This window comes from Maniola hyperantus, chromosome 1 (assembly GCF_902806685.2).
Source record: "Maniola hyperantus chromosome 1, iAphHyp1.2, whole genome shotgun sequence".
Classification (NCBI taxonomy): Eukaryota; Metazoa; Arthropoda; class Insecta; order Lepidoptera; family Nymphalidae; genus Maniola; species Maniola hyperantus.
Genome location: NC_048536.1, coordinates 13,667,370 through 13,685,811, shown reverse-complemented (window position 1 = coordinate 13,685,811; position 18,442 = coordinate 13,667,370). Strand labels below are relative to the sequence as shown.

Below are 18,442 nucleotides of genomic sequence, written 5' to 3'. Positions count from 1 at the left end.
TAGATAACGGGTTCATACCAACCATCGTACGATATAGAAAGTATAAAATAGAAAGAATAGTGACGTTGGGAGTGTATTTTACCGTACAGCTCGTGAAGTTCCAGCGAAAAAAACAAGAAAGAGGGTAGTTAGCTACTGACTACTACTATAACAGTTCGAAATTCATCTCTCGCAGCACCGCAGTCCCGTCGTGACCACGAGCCGTGCAATTGGGTCAAAATATCGACAAATAAAAGCATCAAATTAATGTGCCCCGTTATCTACATAAAAAAATTAAGTTAATAAATATCTGATGAGTTTTCACTTTATATTCTGTCATTCCTAACCAGGCACAATATTACATGATAATATGTCATGTACTGCTCATCTGATTAAACATACCTATTAATTATGTAATTCGTTACCAACGGGAACTGCCAGTTAAAGTAGTAGAAGTTGTTTCAACAAGCTTATGACTGAAGACAGTAAAGTCAAATTAGTTGATCTAACTCAATTATATTTATGATGGTAGGACGTCTATCGCGTGCAATTTTATTTTATTTTAAACTAGATGATTCCCGCGACTTCGTCCGCGTTGATTTAGTTTTGTTAAAGTCCCGTGGGAACTCTTTGATTTTCCAGGATAAAAGTAGTCTAAGTATGTTCCTCCCCGGGATGTAAGCCGACTCTGTTCCAAATGTCAATAAAATCGGTTAATCTGTTGGAACGTGAAAAATAGCAGACAGACAGATAGACACATTTTTGCACTTATAATATTAAGTAGTATGGATGCGAAAGTGCGTCTGTCTGTTTGCTAGCTTTTCACGGTCCATCCACTTATTCGATTTTGACAAAATTTAAAGCAGAGATAGCTTGCATCTCGAAGATGGATATAGAATACTTTTTAACCCAGAAAATCAAAGAGTTCCTACGAGGTTGTTAAAAACCTAAATTCATGCCGACGATCATGATCGGGCATAGTCTAATTAGACCATAATTACTATCAAAGGTGCAAACGTATCTGATGTTCAACCCTAGATATATTATGCTACAGTTTGGTGTACTTGCAGATAGCACTGGTTGCAAAGTGCGTGGCATATCGCTCGAGGTCGGCAGGAGGTCAGCGCCTCTGTATAAATAATTCGCTGACCACATTAACCCAGGGAACTCGCTGTGATTAACCGGACTGGACGAGCAAGGATATTTCTTTAACATAATATCGTTCCCTATTTTCTGAGGGAACAAAATAGGTATCTAATATTTCAGTAATCCTTTCCGCGATAACAAGTGGTTAAAACCGCGTCGGCCTTCTATTCGGGATGCAGAGTCAAAATATCACTTGCTTCAACGATGCAGGATAATATCGTGAGGAAACCTGCATGCCTGAGAGTTCTCTATAATGTTCTCAAGGTTTGTCTGTCGATTTGCCCTGGCCACCGTGGTGCCCTTTTTATTCTGGGAGGAGACTTGTTAGTATTGGAAAGGCGATGGGTTGTGATGATAATGATGATTTCCGAAATCTAGTTACTTTCATATAGCTAAGTATAGCTTTTACTCATTCATCTGCACAACTCGAAAGTTTTACGAGAACTTGGCTAGTGGCTATGCACTTACGTCTCACAATGGGGAAGTTGGAAATTTAATGGGTGTATTTTAGACGAGGATTTATATACCTAGTCGCTAGGGTAAAAAGAGTTCAAATAAACAGTTTAAGAGAGGCAAAATAAAAAAATTAAACATTGATGAACTGAATACTTCTTATGAAAGTAACATAAGAGTTAACAAGCTGTACCTACTTAGTAAGTACAGCTTACACTTTGTAATTACTTCGTATGTTTACTTTTCACAATTAAAAGCAAAGAATAAGAGAACTGAAGGTACTCACTGACTATATGAATCATAAAGGATGCGAAGACCACCATCCAGCCCCACCCTCCGTCTGGGGGGGGCGGCAGGCTCTCCGAGCCCTCCCTTGAACTCTCGACGGCATGAGAGCTGCTCCCATTCTTTGTGCTTTTCACCGCTACGTGCGACATCCTTATTATTTAAAAATTATCTCTTGGCACTTAATTCTTAAGGCAGTAAGATATTATAACATGCTAGTAGTAGCTCTGATATGACTGCTTCAATAAATATTTATGTCGGTCTTTACTATTGGTAACTATTAGGTAAATAGAGGCACTTTCTTTGCGTATTACTATTTAATATAGTGAAAAAAGGAAGTAACGTTGCGGAGGGAGAATTAAGGACTCTTATGATTATTTTCCTTGCATGATCTATGGAACTAGATCATGGCGTTAACACCTATCTGCGGTTTAGTATCATTTGTTTGTGTCTTAATCGTTTGTTGTTTTGGAAGATCATCTTTGGCTTGTATCTGAAACAACGAAAAATTTAATTAAATGAGCGGATCCAGAAACGTATTAGATATGCATGCAATATTAAAAAAAAATTGCTAGAACTCCTTCTTACACCTACTTACTAGTTCAGATATAGTAATATACCTAGTAGGTAACACCTAGTACTTATTGATGAAGAATTTTATGGCAAAAAATATCAGAATTATAAAATTGAAACATCGTGAATAATAGAGTATAATACTACTACTAAATATCTTTTTACGCACGAGTAGAAAAGCCATTCCACGTTATCGGATGGTATTTGTAGGAGATCGATATCAATATCATAATGTCATTTGAATTGAGGGAACTATTTCTTTACATCGAATTTTATTTTTAAGAATAGTGTGGTTCCTATACGATTCACGTGATTTATTTAGATTACCTACTTAGTATAAGTATTTCCATAGTTATTGTAACGTAATATGATCTTGAATAACAAGGAGCGATATTTTAGTAACAAATAATATTAATTTCCTTCTCAGAAAAAAATACATTATATTTGATTATAATAAGAGAAAATGTTGTTTTTGTCGTTATAAAGACATTTTTTATTTCGATCACAAGACGTACCTATTATAAAACTGGTGATATACTTATAAGAAATATTATATAAAAATAAATACATAATACAGACAATTAAATAGGAATGGAATGATTGTTATTTCTATTTTTCTGTATTGAAACGTGTGATAGTTGTTGAAAGTTCTATTGGGTGAGTTTCAAACATAATATGATTTTTGTTTGTTTATCCTCGTATCAAACTCGGGCAAACAAACATGAACCTATCGACCATTTTATTTGCTCAATTCTGATAGACATTATTGAGTCTATTTCATTTCAGGCAATCATTATTTTGATTGTTTTATAAGGAAAGCAAAATTCCGACAGTTTTTCAGACAGTCGTCTACTGCTGGACATTCATTATCATCATAATCAACCGATAAACGTTCACTACTGGACATACGTCTCTTGTAGGGACTTCCACACGCCACGGCCTCTTGCCATCTGAATCTTCAATCTAGCGGCAGTCGGCACCCTGCGATTCGTTTGAAGTCGTCTGTCCACCTAGTGGGGGGTCTTCCAACGCTGCATTTTTCGGAGGGCATTTCATTTCAAGATTTTCACAATTTTAATCCTACTAATTATTATAAATGTGAAAGTGTGGATGTTTGGATGTTTGTTACTCAATCACGCAAAAACGGCTGAACGGATTTGGATGAAATTTGGAATTGAGATAGATTATACCCTGGATTAACACATAGGCTACCTTTTATCCCGGAAAATCAAAGATTTCCCGCGGGATTTTGAAAAATATAAATCCACGAGGATGAAGTCGCAGGCATGAGCTAGTATTTAAATAAGTCAGCGCTGCTGCGTAAGGCAAAGGTAGTTAGTATTCAACGTCAACGATCGCAGAGTGGCTTTCCAATTTGTAACGGCACACTACCCTGCGGAAAATGGTTCGTGGAGTCATTTTACTTCTGAGAGGTATAGACTTTTAAGCGTTCTATAGTAAAACAAGGAAACCTTATTTATTTTCGAGTCCCAGTTTTCATATCTCAGGAGATAGGTATCTTGATTTTTTCAAAATTTACTTGTTTTTGTTTTTGTTTTTAATTTATAAATGTGCTAAATTTTAACTTTATAGCTCTCATAGTTTCTTTTTAAAATGATTGTGAAGTGACCACGAAGTAGAATGGTGATAGACGGACTAGAGGCAATTATCGTTGTAATTATAAAATTATGTTTTACTACGGAACTCTTAAACAATTACTTATTTATTAGTAGACCTTAGAAACATGCTAGGCTATAATAGGAATAGTTTACATTTATTCGTTTCAGCATTTTTATGCCAGCATGTAAGAATAATAATGTGTTTAAAGTATCGTAAACATTATATTATATAGGTACCTACCTACCTACATACATATTTTAATAATGTACGTATGTTCATGTAGATAACTAGTTTAGGTACCTAGGTAAGTACTGCCAGAAGTTTAGATTTAGTCTGCATAACAATGTTTACTTCAATACTGAAATAATAAATTTGTCCCATTTACGGAATAAATATCGTTTCTATTTGACGGTATACGAGGACCTCCCTTTTATTTTTTGAACTTTTTGAATTCCGGTACATCTCCTATAAATTGAACTTTTGCGGATTTAAAATTTATTTCAATTCCATAACATTTGATTTTTATTATTTATTAAATACTAGCTTTTGCTCGCGACTTCGTCCGCGTGGACTACAAAATTTCAAACCCCTATTTCACCCCCTTAGGGGTTGAATTTTCAAAAATCCTTTCTTAGCGGATGCCTACGCCGTAATAGCTATGTGCATGCCAAATTTCAGCCCGATCGGTCCAGTAGTTTGTCAGTCAGTCACTTTTTCCTTTTATATATTTAAAGAAGATGAGTTATTAAGTATTTAATAATATGATACAAAACTATAAGTAGATACAGCGAATTTACGTCAGACTCAACTTGACCGCGGTTATCAAAGTACATGTAATATGTACGATAAGAGGTCGCGTTAAGTATGGGCAGTTACATCAGTATGCTCTGGGTATTGTCTAATATTTGCATGATCAAGTCAATGGGCGTTGAAAAAACTGCGTTAAGAAGAAATTCATTGCAAACTAACTAACCCGCCCCGGCTTCGCCTTTTTCAAAGGGCATAGACAAAATATGAATGTGTCATATTTAAAATAAGAATATCTATAATTTAATATTTTCATAAGCCTCATTTGGTGACTGTGGCTAGCTCATTTTTCGCGCAACGGATCAGCTGATCAACGGCTGTCCAGCGCTGAAATGCAGCCAGTTTTCTTGGCACCATTTCACGCAGGCACGTTAGTACTATTATATCTTCTATGACGCAGCCATGATTTGTATAGTAACTAGATAAGGTTTTATTGTAGTATTTTCATAAAAAAAAGAATATCTTATAAATCTTCCTTGTTAAATGTTCTGAATGTTAATGAAACTCGTATTGAATTGCATTGAGATAATATTCCACCAACCGCTAAGTTTTTACGTTAGTATTTAATATATTGATAGGTCTGAATTCGATTGTAATTTGTTGTAGCTTGACTTTATATAAACTGTTTGAGAAAAGAAAATATACATTGTCGATTTTATAAACCTTTATACTTACGTACCTATCTATCCGATATACTCAATATCTAATTGATCGGACCGTGAAAGTGCAACTTGACAGCCGGCTTAACAGGCTTACCTTTATCCTACGACCTTCAACACAGATCCTTTACTGAAGCATGATGGATAACATTATTAAAGATCTTAAGCTATGCTTACCTATGATGTGAATACGAATAAGATCTTGAGTTTATTGAAGGTCTTTAAGAAGACCATTCTAAAAAATAATCTATTTAAAATTGAACATTTTTATATTTATACTAGCAGTTGCCCGTGACTTCGTCCGCGTAAATTTCTGGTTTCTCATGAGGTCAGAAATTTTCTCGTTGCAAAAGGCCTCACTTACCTACTCAATCAGTCTCACCTTAAGGCACGGAACCCAGAATACCTAAATGCCAATTTTCATATATCTAACTTCAAAAACATAAGACTTTCATACAACCTTTCAACCCCTATTTCACCCCCTAAGGAATGGATTTTTGCAAAATCTTTTTAGGCGATACTTACTTACCCCCTTAAACAATGAGCCTACCTTCCAAATTTCAAGTTTGTAAGCTTTATAGTTTCTGAGATTTCGTGATTAATCAGTCAGTCAGTCAGTCAGTGAGTAAGTGAGCGGTATTTCGCTTTTATATATACTTAGTAGATAAACTACATATCATATAACTCTATATTTGTCACAAGCCGAAAGCAGAAGGTCCTCTAGATTTTGAGTGGTAATTTTTTGCTTTTTAAATTTTTATGGACGCCCTGGCACGCGCGCTCATGCGCGCGTGCCAGGGCGTCCCATTCCCGTGGTCATCCACGGGAATGGGACAAGCCGCGTCAAAAGGTTGAAAGATAACGTAGTGTGCAGTCGCATTTTTTAGGAACATAATATATTTCTTTATACTGATAATTTCAAGTCATGACGATATTTCGAGTGTTTTTGGCGTATTACGGGAAAACTTTATCGAAACGGCCACTCAGAGATAATAAAGTTTAGCAATAATCCGATAACAAAATAATAATCGATACATGGTTGTATAGAGAAAGCCTTTTTATGTATAGGTTTATATTGATATACACCTAATAATATGTAATATACATATTATACTTACTAGATATTTAAATAAACGACTCCTCTAAAGGTTCGTACGCACCTGAGCGGCGCGGCGCGGCGCTTCAGTGAGCTTCACGTCGCGGCACAGAGCTTCAAAATATCATTTCTATCATTTTGTATGGCGCATATCGCACTAGAGCGGCGCGGCGCGGCGCTTCACCGCGCGTTGCCGCGCGGCACGGCTGGAGAGAATATTTTGAAGCGCACCGAAGCGACGCGCAGTGCAGTGACGCTAGTGCGACATACCCAGCGGCGCGGCGCGGCGCTTCAGTATGCGTACGTCGCTCGAATAAGATACACGCGCATCTTGTTAGGTATTTAAAGTACAGGCAAGAATCGGCAAGATAGACCTCAAAATAAATAACGTAGGTTTAATTTTTGACACATGACGTGTTCCTCATGCTCTTAGAAGTATATCCTCAAAGGTCCCAACCCCTAGGATGTCGGCTTCCCCCCTTCCCAGTGTCTAAATGTATAAATGTCTCTCCAAGCGTTATGAGAAAACATCAATGGTAAAAATAATCCTGATTAAATAACTATAATATATTATGTACATATTATACCTACCTACTTCATCTAGGTAGAATTAATAGTTTCGGAAATATGCCTACCTATTGTTGTACTTGTGTTTATATTATACTAGCTTATGCCCGCGACGTCGTCCGCGTGGACTACACAAATCTCGAACCCCTATTTTACCCCCTTAGGGGTTGAATTTTCATAAATCCCTTTTTAGCGGATGTCTACGTCATATTAGCTAGTTAGCTAGCCAGCATGCCAAATTTCAGCCCGATCCGTCAAGTAGTTTGAGCTGTGCGTTGATAGATCAGTCAGTCAGTCACCTTTTTCTTTTATATAGGTATTTAGATACAATATGTACCTGTGTTTACCTGCCTATTTTATATATTCTATTGCACATAAAACAAAGACATTTTGCGAAAATGCTTTTTCTAATGTAATTTCCACAGAACCTAAGGGACTAGCTGATGCCCGCAACTTCGTTCGCGTAGATGTAGGTTTTTTAAAAATCCCGTGGAAACTTTTTGATTTTCGGGATAAAACTAGCCTATGTGTAGGTACACATAGGCTACTTTTATCCTACAGGGTATAATCTATCTCAGGTATATAGGTACGAGTAGGTAATTCCCGGAAATGTGCTCACCTATAGAAAAATCTAAATCCACGCGGACGAAGTCGCAGGCATCATCTAGTTGCATTTTTTTTTAGATTTTTAATCCCGTGTGAACTCTTTGATTTTCCGGGATAAAAAGTTGCCTACCTCTGTCAATTCCCGGAATGCAAGCTACCTCTGGTCCAAACTTCATATAAATGGGCCTTTAACAATCCTGTGGAAATTCTTTCATTTTCCAGGATAAAAAGTAGCCTGTCCTTCCCCGGGATGTAATTCAACTTTGTACCAAATTTCATCAAATTCGGTTAAGCAGTTGAGCCGTAAAAAGCTAGTAGATAGACAGACAAATACACTTTTGCGTTGATAATAATATAAGTATGGATATGCATAAATATTTTTTTATAATTTCCATAAAAACTATCATCATCATCATCATCATCAACCGATAGATATGTCCACTGCTGGACATAGGTTTCTTGTAGGATTATATTACCGACCTGTGTGGTATACCTATTGTTTCTAATGTAATTTCCACAAAAACTATTAGGCAATAGCATAAAGAATTTTGTCTTCGACATTCTGAAGTAAATGTGAAATGGTACAGAGTCATTAAGAAGGCGAGGAAACAAAATGTGATATCCTTCTTGATAGCGTGACTTTGGTATGTCAGCAATCCATTTCTTCTTCTTTTTTAGGGTTCCGTACCTCAAAAGGAAAAACGGAACTCTTATAGGATCACTTTGTTGTCTGTCTGTCTGTCTGTCTGTATGTCTGTCTGTCTGTCCGTCTGTCTGTCAAGAAACCTACAGGGTACTTCCCGTTGACCTAGAATCATGAAATTTGGCAGGTAGGTAGATCTTATAGCTGACATTTGGGGAAAAATCTGAAAACCGTGAATTTAGGGTTAGATCACACAAAAAAAATTAAATTGTGGTCATGAACTAATAATTAGTATTTTCAACTTTCGAAGTGAGTGACTATACCAAGTGGGGTATCATATGAAAGGTCTTCACCTGTACATTCTAAAACAGATTTTTATTTATTTTTATGCATCATAGTTTTTGAATTATCGAAATCATACGACTGTAGTACGGAACCCTCATTGCGCGAGTCTGACTCGCACTTGGCCGGTTTTTTCTCTTCGATAATTCGTTCTTCTTCTGCACAACAAAGAAATAATAATCAAATCCTCTTCACTGTCGCTCATCTTGCGACGTTGTTGCTCGTACGCGAACGGGTGTAAAAGTGACGCGCAAGTGACGCGAGCTGCCGCGTACTGAAGTTGTAGTGCGGTAGGCACCGTCGAGCGGCCTGAGGTGACGCGTTCTGCAGTCTGACTGAAGCGCCGCGCCGCGCCGCTCAGGTGCGTACGAACCTTAACTCTTATCAAATGAATGGCACTAATTTATTACCTATTCAATTAAATACCTACCTGTGTCCTAGTTGTTACGTACCTACATAGGTAATAAGTTTAGAGTGTAATGGAATATCCTACAAGGTTATTTGATTATTAATTAATGATGTTTCGCAATAAATAATTAATTACATATAGATTATTATACACATATTATACCTAATTAAAATGCCTGTAGTAGACAGTCCTACAGCGTAAACACAATGGAAAAATTAATAGCTGAATCATCAGTCCGTATGTAAACAAAGGAACACTGTTACTACACGACTCATGTAACTGATTACTAAATACAATCATTTTGTAAATAAATACAATTTTATGAATAATTTTATTTAAATTATACGTCTGCAGGAGCATATCATAAATTACGATACAATTGAAAATTTAAAATTAAGTTATAATGTAATGGTTTTTACAAATGTGAGGTACATGAGGTATAAAAATAAAAAGCCTAAAGCTAGATGGTAATAGGAATAAAGCTGCCTTGTGTTTTATGGTTAAGAAAATATAGCTTGATTTATAGCTCAGTTTCGTTTTCTTCTTCATCTTTGTAGTGAAATTAATAAAATGGATAATGGGGGAGGTATTCTTCTCGGAAGAAACAACATTTCTAGTTAATGACTGCAGTCAATATAAATGACATACGAATATTATCTTATAGATTATTAGATTATAGATTATTAGATATAGATTAGTATCTATAAGTCCGTGACAGGTTGAGATGGCAATCGGGGTATGAGGTGGAGGGACACCCCGCACACCCGCACGTCATATTCCCCCTTCCCGATTACCGTCTCGACCTGTCGCGTACTATACCTGTGAAACTAATTGTAAGTTGTAACTATTTGAATAAATGAAGTTTTGATAGCCATCCAGAGAAACATTTATTTCTATCTCGAAAGCTAGATAATAAATAAAAGTAAGTAAATGTTTTATAAACGCACATTATAGCCAGCCGGGAGCTCGGCAACTCGCGAAAAGTATCTCAACTAGTGAGAAGAGTTGCCCACGTGTTGCCTAAGGGTCGATGCACATCTGACGGCAGATGCGTCGTGCGTATCAACGGTCGCATCTATTCGGTCAAATTAGACCTGCCACATTACGCGTCTAGTCTGTTTCTGCAACATCGAAATAATAGTAGCTATTTGGGAAGCTTTTGAACGAAGAAGGAAACGACGACATTGGGTGCATCCTTTAAATACTTATAATAATTTACAAATTCCTGAAAGGCCGGCAACCCATCGGCAGTTCCTCTGGGGCTGCAAATGTTCATGGGCGGTAGTAATCACTTAACCGCCTGCTCGTTTGCTCGCTATCTCTATTGAAAAAAAATATACTAAAAGAATATCGAGTGGCCAATTTCATTGTCTATGTTTGTCTATTAAGAGAGTATACAACAAAGTTTATTCAGTTTTACCGTAGATATGTCCATAAAATCTTTTCATCAACTCCTTACGATTGTGAATTGTTTCATAACTAAAAATAATAAGTAATTTCGATGTGACATTACTCCAGAAGATCATTAACTTGAGGTAATAAATTCTAGGTAGATACAGGTAGTTTCAATCGACCGACAATGCGTTGACGGAAACTGAACAGGCACAGACTCTGTACGTTGGAACATCATCAGTTGAGTGTGGAAGGTTCAATGTTTTATTACATATTTGTCTGTACTGACGTTACGCGACCGATAATAATATACGCAACGCATCTTCGGTCAGATGTGCATCGACCCTAAACGATTGGGCCGGGATGACCGTCTCCAAATAATTCGTGCACATTGACCGTGACTCAGCGAACCGCAATCAAATATTCTGGGTCGCGAATGAAAATCAACATAATGCTCAAACAATGCCATTATGATAACGTTTGTGTAACGTCAAAAAAACCTGCTGTGATAGATCTGTAATTGACACCTATTTGTTCCATGCGTTAATTGCCGTAATTAGTGGAGTGAATTGAATTAAGAAATTTCACTTTTTATATAGATAGATTTGTGTAAGTATGTACTTAGATATCTATTTTTGATACTAGGTAACATTATAAAGTATACAATTTTTTGAACTGTATAGGCATGCATTTGACTGCAATCACATCAAAATAGTAGGAGATGATCCAGTCTAAGGTGCTCCGTGCCTGCCTAGCAGATATTCACTCTTCTTTGAAGGTTCCAATATTGTAGCTGGTGGTGTAGCTGTGGTGGTGGGTGCCTTTCTAGCAGTGCGTTTTAGACTTACCTACTTACTTAAATTAATTGAATACTCACTAATGAATTAGTAGCAAATTTCGGTTGCCAGCGGGTCATGGTTATTTTATTAATTAAGATAAATTTTGCAAGACTGTCGTGTTAACAGTTTTGTTTAAAATTAACAAACAAAAGATAAAATTATATTTAGTAATGAGGCGCCAAAAATAATTTTGGCGTTGCATTCGCTTTTTCATTCATGCACCTATCAACCGCTAAGCAATGCTGAAAATTTAAAAAGATAACATACCTATAATGATAGACTTTTCAAAATTGGTCCGTGGTAATACCTTTTCTCTCAAAAGATTCACTTTTTACTTTGTTAATTGAACTTAACTGGAATACGAGCACTTTTACGATGTCGTGGATGCGATAATAAATCTACGATATGACCACCGAGCGTTCACTCGCGAGCGCTGCCGCCTTCTCACTGACAATGACAACAAAAATAGCAGATAACTGAGAAAACAAGCGCTGGATGGTTGAAAGATGTCTTGAGAAAAGGGCACATAAGCTGAATTCAGCAAAAATGATTGAAGCGACAAAGAATCTTAAGTAGGTAGTTAGGTACATTGAACAAAAATAAGAAGTTTCCACCAAATATTTTGAACTCAATTTTAAAGATAATGTGTCTCCTTACCCCTTATATTTATTTCTCCAACAAGATCATTGTCTTTTTGTTTCGTTTGTTTTTGATAGCGAGAACGTGTGAATTGTTGTTTTAATATTAACATCTGTTCAATGTGTTTTGATATTTCCAATCGCTTTGCTATCGAAGAAAGACTATTGTTCTACTGCATCCAGGAAAGAGTTCATTCGTTAGGATTCTATCAAAGGCTAAAAAGATAATAAGGACGTATCGATTTAATAAGAGTACAAAAATTAGGTACCATAAGAACATATCAAATTCAGTTTCATTCTAAGCCTTAGAACAACTCAATTAAAAATTCTATTATGCGCAGTTTTGTCTATGAAAACATTCTTCTACAAATATTCAATAAGTTTTATTTTATACACTATATTATGTAATTGCTTTTATGGCGTTCAATTTTAGGCCGAGGTGTCAATACCTTACTTATTTATAAATTAAAGAGTTTATTAATATAATTCAAATTTCAATGTAGTCACTAAATTACAGATATTAGAAATGAGGCCAAGTAGGTACAAACGTCGATCGTCGATTGCCTGCTTAAAGGTAGTTAAAAATCATCTTTCTGTATTTACGAACCCCAGGTATTAGTTAGTCAGTGGTTTGAAGTTTGTACTCAATTCAATGGATTGAAACGACCTAAAATACAAACCAAAAGACAGTTTAGAGTTTAAAAGAAAATCAGACCACTGCTACAGAATGGATTTACAGGTTCAAATTAGAATAAAAAACATGGAAAAGGTTTTGTAAATATGTACTTAAATATATCATACTAGAGATGCCTGTGACTTCGTCCGCATGGATATAGGGTTTGAAAATCCCGTGGGAGCTCTTTGATTTTCCAGGATAAAAAGTAGTCTATATCATTCACCGGAATGCAGCTTGCATACCAAATTTCGTCAAAATCGTTAGAGCGGATGGGCCGTGAAAGGCTAGAAGACAGGCAAACAGACAGACTCGCAGACAGTTTCGCATTTGTAATATTAGTATGGAAGTGTGAATAACTTTAGTCTATATTTTTATATTAGCTATATTTTCGTTGAAATATAATTTTAACGGTTTTTTGATCTCCTGTTAAATTGACTTTTTCAATTACTTACGCCTTTATTCGGCTAGGACGTCGAAATATGGAATCTATATCAAATCTTGAATATAGGGAATTAATAAAACCCGGAAAGTGATAAAAATAGCGTGATAAAAAAGCAAAGTAGCTTTAGTAATAAAAATATGTGCTAATCTTTAAGCCGAATTGCTAAATCTATGCTAAGATAACTATGTTTAAACTTATCTTTAGATTAAGATTTAAAATCGTTTCTGTCATGGGTGGACTTGTACAAAGATTGCTTAGATACCTACGAACTACGAATAGAATAGAATAGAATAGAGTGTCGCCACTTGCCAGGCCAGTATTTTTTATATTATGTGCTTTTGTTGCTGACAATGATAAGTTAGTTGACTTTTCTCGGTAAATAGAAGAAATCTTTACAAAATTATACTCTCTATCAGCAATGAAAAGTCAATTGACTTCATTTCGTTATCATTAACACCTGGTGAAAAATAGTCTGTTCATTTTTAACGAACATTCCGAACTTGGGCTAGCAAGTTATACACCCAAAATTAATATTATATTAAACGTTAGGAAAAATGTAGAAAACGAAATTAATGTTAAAGTAAAAGTAAGTAAGTACTTAACATTTTGCGGTACTAGGTATTGTTCAAAATAAAATATCCAAACTCCAAAGTTCCCATCGATCTGAAAAATTTACACGGGGTTAAAGGTGACGTAAACAGTTTTTCACAACAACAATAATAACTATACTGAAATATGATACGTACCTACTTATTATAATTTTAAAATCCTAAATCAACGAGGTCCCACCTAAAAAGGATTCCAGTTTTTAGCTCGAACTTTTCGTGCTTATGAATCTTCTTACTTTTTCAAAATTGGAACCTCAAACTTGTTGTGTATGTTGTTGTGGCTAATATAAAAATTGCACAAAAAATTACTTATGATTATTGCAAAAGAACGTTTACCATGTTCTTGAAATATTACTTTCGGCGACAGTTTATTGAGAACAATACATAATACATACCCTTGTATGGCAAGGCATCGACCCAGATAACCTAAAGTGGTAAGGTCAGATGCTGTAATTTTTCCGTTCATGGTATTATCGGCTACACGAAACGAATATTTAGAGTTCCATACGTAAAAAGGAAAAAAGGAACCCTTGGTACGTCTGCCTGTCTGTTGTCTCTGTCAATTTGGGGGAATCAAAACCTATAGGATACCTAATTCCCGTTGCTCTGCAATCATAGACAGAGCAATGTCTTATAGCGCAAGTTAAGAAAAAAAATCGAAAACCGTTTGAAACCGAAATCCGAAAATTTGTGATTACATCACAGAAAATTAATCATCAAATCAAGATTGCGCTGTCCTTCATTAACTTTAAAAAAATATTTTACTGGTTTGAGAATTATTGTACCTGTGATGTTGCGGAACTCTTTGTGTGCGAGTTCGACTCGCACTTGACTGGTTTTTTGTTTATAAATAAAACATGAAAACAGATGTTCGCAAAGGTTATATGTAATCGTCATGTATTTGTTGGTCGTTTTTACCTTTTACCCAATTTCTGACATAAGTTACATTTTCGCTTGATGTTTATTACCTAGTGTAGTACCTAGCACCTTTTATTATTATCAACATACGGATAAAAAATAAGTATTACGTAGCACGCATTCCAAAAAAACCACAGAGGTTTGACCCTCAATGACCGGTTGATCTTTGCAGTCCAATAGAATGCCAAGTAAATATGTCTTCTTGCGCATAATCCAGTGTGACTGAAGCAGGATGATCTGCTGAGCTTCTGGAACTAGATAACTTGTCTGGTTTGGTTGCTAAAATTTATTGACATATCAGAGGTTAGTGGTTTATTACCTATTCAGAATAAGAATCAAATAGAATCAGTACCCTTATTATAAATGCGAAAGTGTGTTTGTTTGTTGGTTCGTTGCTTTGTCCTTCAATCACGTCGCAACGGTGCAACGGATTGACGTGATTTTTTGCATGGGTATGAATAAAGGAGAGTGACATAGGCTTTTTATCACGGAAAATCAAAGAGTTCCCACGGAATTTTTAAAAACCTAATTCCACGCGAACGAAGTTGCGGGCATCAGCTAGTAGAAGAATAAAGAACGTCTTTACACTTATGGGCCATTAAGTAATAAACAAAAGTTCTTACTTTGGCCAATTCAGGAGGTAGTAGGTATCTACTTAAGTTTAAAGATCCCTCCCTCTCGACTCGTCTTCCGAGAAAGTTCTAGATACTTAACCAAGGTCTGTTTATTACCCTGAACCATTGTTTGACAAACAAGATGATAAAGCATCTTGGCGGCCGCATATTCATATTAGGTCAACGATCTCACATTTATCATCCATCGTCTTGATTTTGAACATCACTCTTATTGTAGTGATAATTATTGAAGTTGTCTTATTGAAAACTAGCTTATGCTCCCGACTTCGTCCGCGTGGATTACACGAATTTCAAACCCTATTTCACCCCCTTAGGGATTGAATTTTAAGAAATCCTTTCTTAGCGGATGCCTACATCATAATAGCCTATCTGCATGCCAAATTTCAGCCCGATCCGTCCAGTAGTTAGAGCTGTGCGTTGATAGATCAGTCAGTCAGTCAGTCAACTTTTCCTTTTATATATTTAGACTAGCTTTTTTCTGCGAGTTTGCCCTCGTGGATTTAGATATTTTATGATCCGGTTTCTTAGGAGGGTTAGTAATAAAACTTTATTGCAACAAAACACAGAACATACTCAATTGTGCTAGAGTTCAGTAGCGACTTGAGATGCCAAAGATCTTATTGGATAAAAAAAATATTAAAAAAACCGACTTCCAAAACTACAAAGTAACAAATAACTTTTGTTTCCTCCTTTTTGGAAGTCGGTTAAAAAAGCATCATCATCATCATCATGATCAATCTATCGCCGGCTCGCTACAGAGCATGAGTCTCCTCTAAGAGTGAGAAGGGTTTGTCCATAGTCTACCAAGTTGGCCAAGTGCGGATTGGCAGACTTCACACACCTTTGAGAACATTATGGAGAACTCTCAGGCATGCCGGTTTCCTCACGATGTTTTCCTTCACCGTTAAAGCAAGTGATATTTAATTACTTAAAACATACATAACCCCGAATAGTTAGCTAACCACTTCGCTATCACGGCTTTTTTACCATTTAAATTATACCATATCGAGGACGAAATTACGGGAAAGATATACTAATTGGGAAGGTACCGTACACATCAATTAGGAGTTAGGACTCTTATTAAAACTAGCTAAGTGCAGACTTTCTTATATTATAACGAGATAATTGTATACATATAAGCAATGTCATATGCATTGGTCATGTAAGCCCTAAAGGCCAGCCAGTCAGGTTTTGTAGGTATGGGTGCCAAGGTTTGGTTTATAGGATAAATCGTTTACCTGTACGTTGCGTTGTAAGAATGCATATTATATTAAATTGGATAATATTGCAAAACCTGCAATACGCATACAGTGAGATGTGCATGAGCAATGTGTTCCTAATAAGTTTTAGACCAAAAGTTGCTGTAAATATTCACAAAGTGCAAAAGTATTGCCAGACATTCGCATTGGTATGCGTTACTATAAATTTTACTGTTGTAAGTTATCGCATGTTGTTAGTTTTAGTTCCCCTTTTTAGTTCTGAACCCCATAATCTGTATATACAAATAAATTCTAAGAAAGGCATTCCGAACCAGTGGTAGATGCATCCGACGATTCAAAAGTACATGTGAAAGTTTACTTGAAAAAAGAATTTTTTCATTTCATTTCAATAAGTCCTGACTGACGGTCCTAGAGACATGAAATTTGGGGAGTTTGTTCTTTGTAAAGAGTTAAATATGACGTGTTTGAAATTTATAGTTATGTATATTATAAAATGTATAGTTCACGCAGAAGAAGCTGCGAGCATAAGCTAGTCCTTATTATAAAATTACTTTGATGTCCGTTCGCCTGTCTGTTCGTTTATTAAGCCCTACTCAGGAGAGGCTTGAGGTACCAATTTCTATAAAAATGAAATTTATAGTTTACTCGCACTTGGTCGATTTTATATTTACATCATACAATAAGACATCAAGTTAAAATATCCGGAGAAATAATGTTCAATGTTCAACCATTGTGAACGAGTCATTTATTTAGTTGCGAACGACTTTATATAATAGGGTTGTCAGTCGGATTTATCTGCAGTGTGATTCTCTGAGGTAAAATTAAGTTTACGAGTTTACGTTAGTTGCACATATGTTTTAATTCTCTTGTTATCACTAGTGTAGCAGAGGCGAGTCAAATCATTTCGTGAGCGAATGTGGTGGATGGAGAAAGTTCATGTTTGATATAATTCTTCTTTGTTAGCCTTTATTTATCGATTGTTGGACACATTACGCTTCCTTATGTGCACGCCATTCATCTCGGTGTAGGGTGAGCCTCCTCCAAGTTTTTACCCCAAGCTTGGTGATGTCGTCGGACCTACAGGATGACTGAAATAATAATTGTATGGCAGTTAGTTACTCTGCAACGTATTTTAGCTCATTTTAGATTACATTTTACGTGTTCAGCTTTGATTTTAAGTGTTATAATGAAAAGTAATTTTTGTGTAACTGCGGTGCAATACCAATTACCAACCGGTTTTTTAACATGTTCCACTTTATAGACTTCGCAATTTTAAGTGCAATTATTTTTTAATGAGACGGCCAATCAGGTCTAATTATACTTATGAATTTGCTTACTTATTATTTAAGTACTTCTTCGGGTACGGCCGAAAGGTGCCAATTCAATATGTAATTTGCCGCTATAACAATAATAAATTTAAAAATTCAAAATGGCTGCTATGTAAATTAAAATAACGTGGCGCGCCCTTCAACATAATGAACTGACAATAGAAAGAGGGCAGCAGAAAGTCGCTAAGTAGATGAAAAAGGCTGAGGACATGGTGTGGTCAGAGGTGGCACTCAATAAGTTCAGCAGTGAACAACCACAGGCTGATAAAATGAATGTGTATAATATGAAATTGTTTGTTGCATCACAAGTCACAACCCTATTCCGTCCACAAGCGCGACAGTAATAGTGTTATGTGCGGCTTATTGACCCACTTCGATCAGTGCGATACGTACGCGTAATTTGTTCACGGATTTCGTAAAAATTATTAACGTCATAGCATTATTATGTTCAAAATTACGTTTCCATTTCCGTTTCCAAGGATAAGAATAAGAATTTTATTTGCTAGAAAGTAGTGCAAATATTTGGTCTTATACCTTTTTAGAGTTCCGTACCTCAAAAGG

The 18,442-nt window shown here is 36.0% G+C and overlaps 1 protein-coding gene across 2 annotated transcripts in view; it reads right to left on the bottom strand.

Annotated features, from left to right (window-relative positions):
- The window catches only part of Mct1 (Monocarboxylate transporter 1), a 38,652-nt gene that overhangs the window by 17,306 nt on the left and 2,904 nt on the right, over window positions 1-18,442 (bottom strand). Inside the window, exons 1-2 of one of the 2 annotated variants that reach the window (XM_034968181.2) lie at window positions 11,684-11,878; window positions 1,865-2,356 (exon numbers count right to left, since the gene is read on the bottom strand). In XM_034968181.2, the coding sequence (XP_034824072.1) occupies window positions 1,865-2,015 (151 nt within the window). In that variant the 5' untranslated portion in view covers window positions 2,016-2,356; window positions 11,684-11,878. Of the gene's footprint in view, window positions 1-1,864; window positions 2,357-11,683; window positions 11,879-18,442 lie in introns of those variants that run through there. The other variant, XM_034968188.2, reaches the window with a different exon arrangement.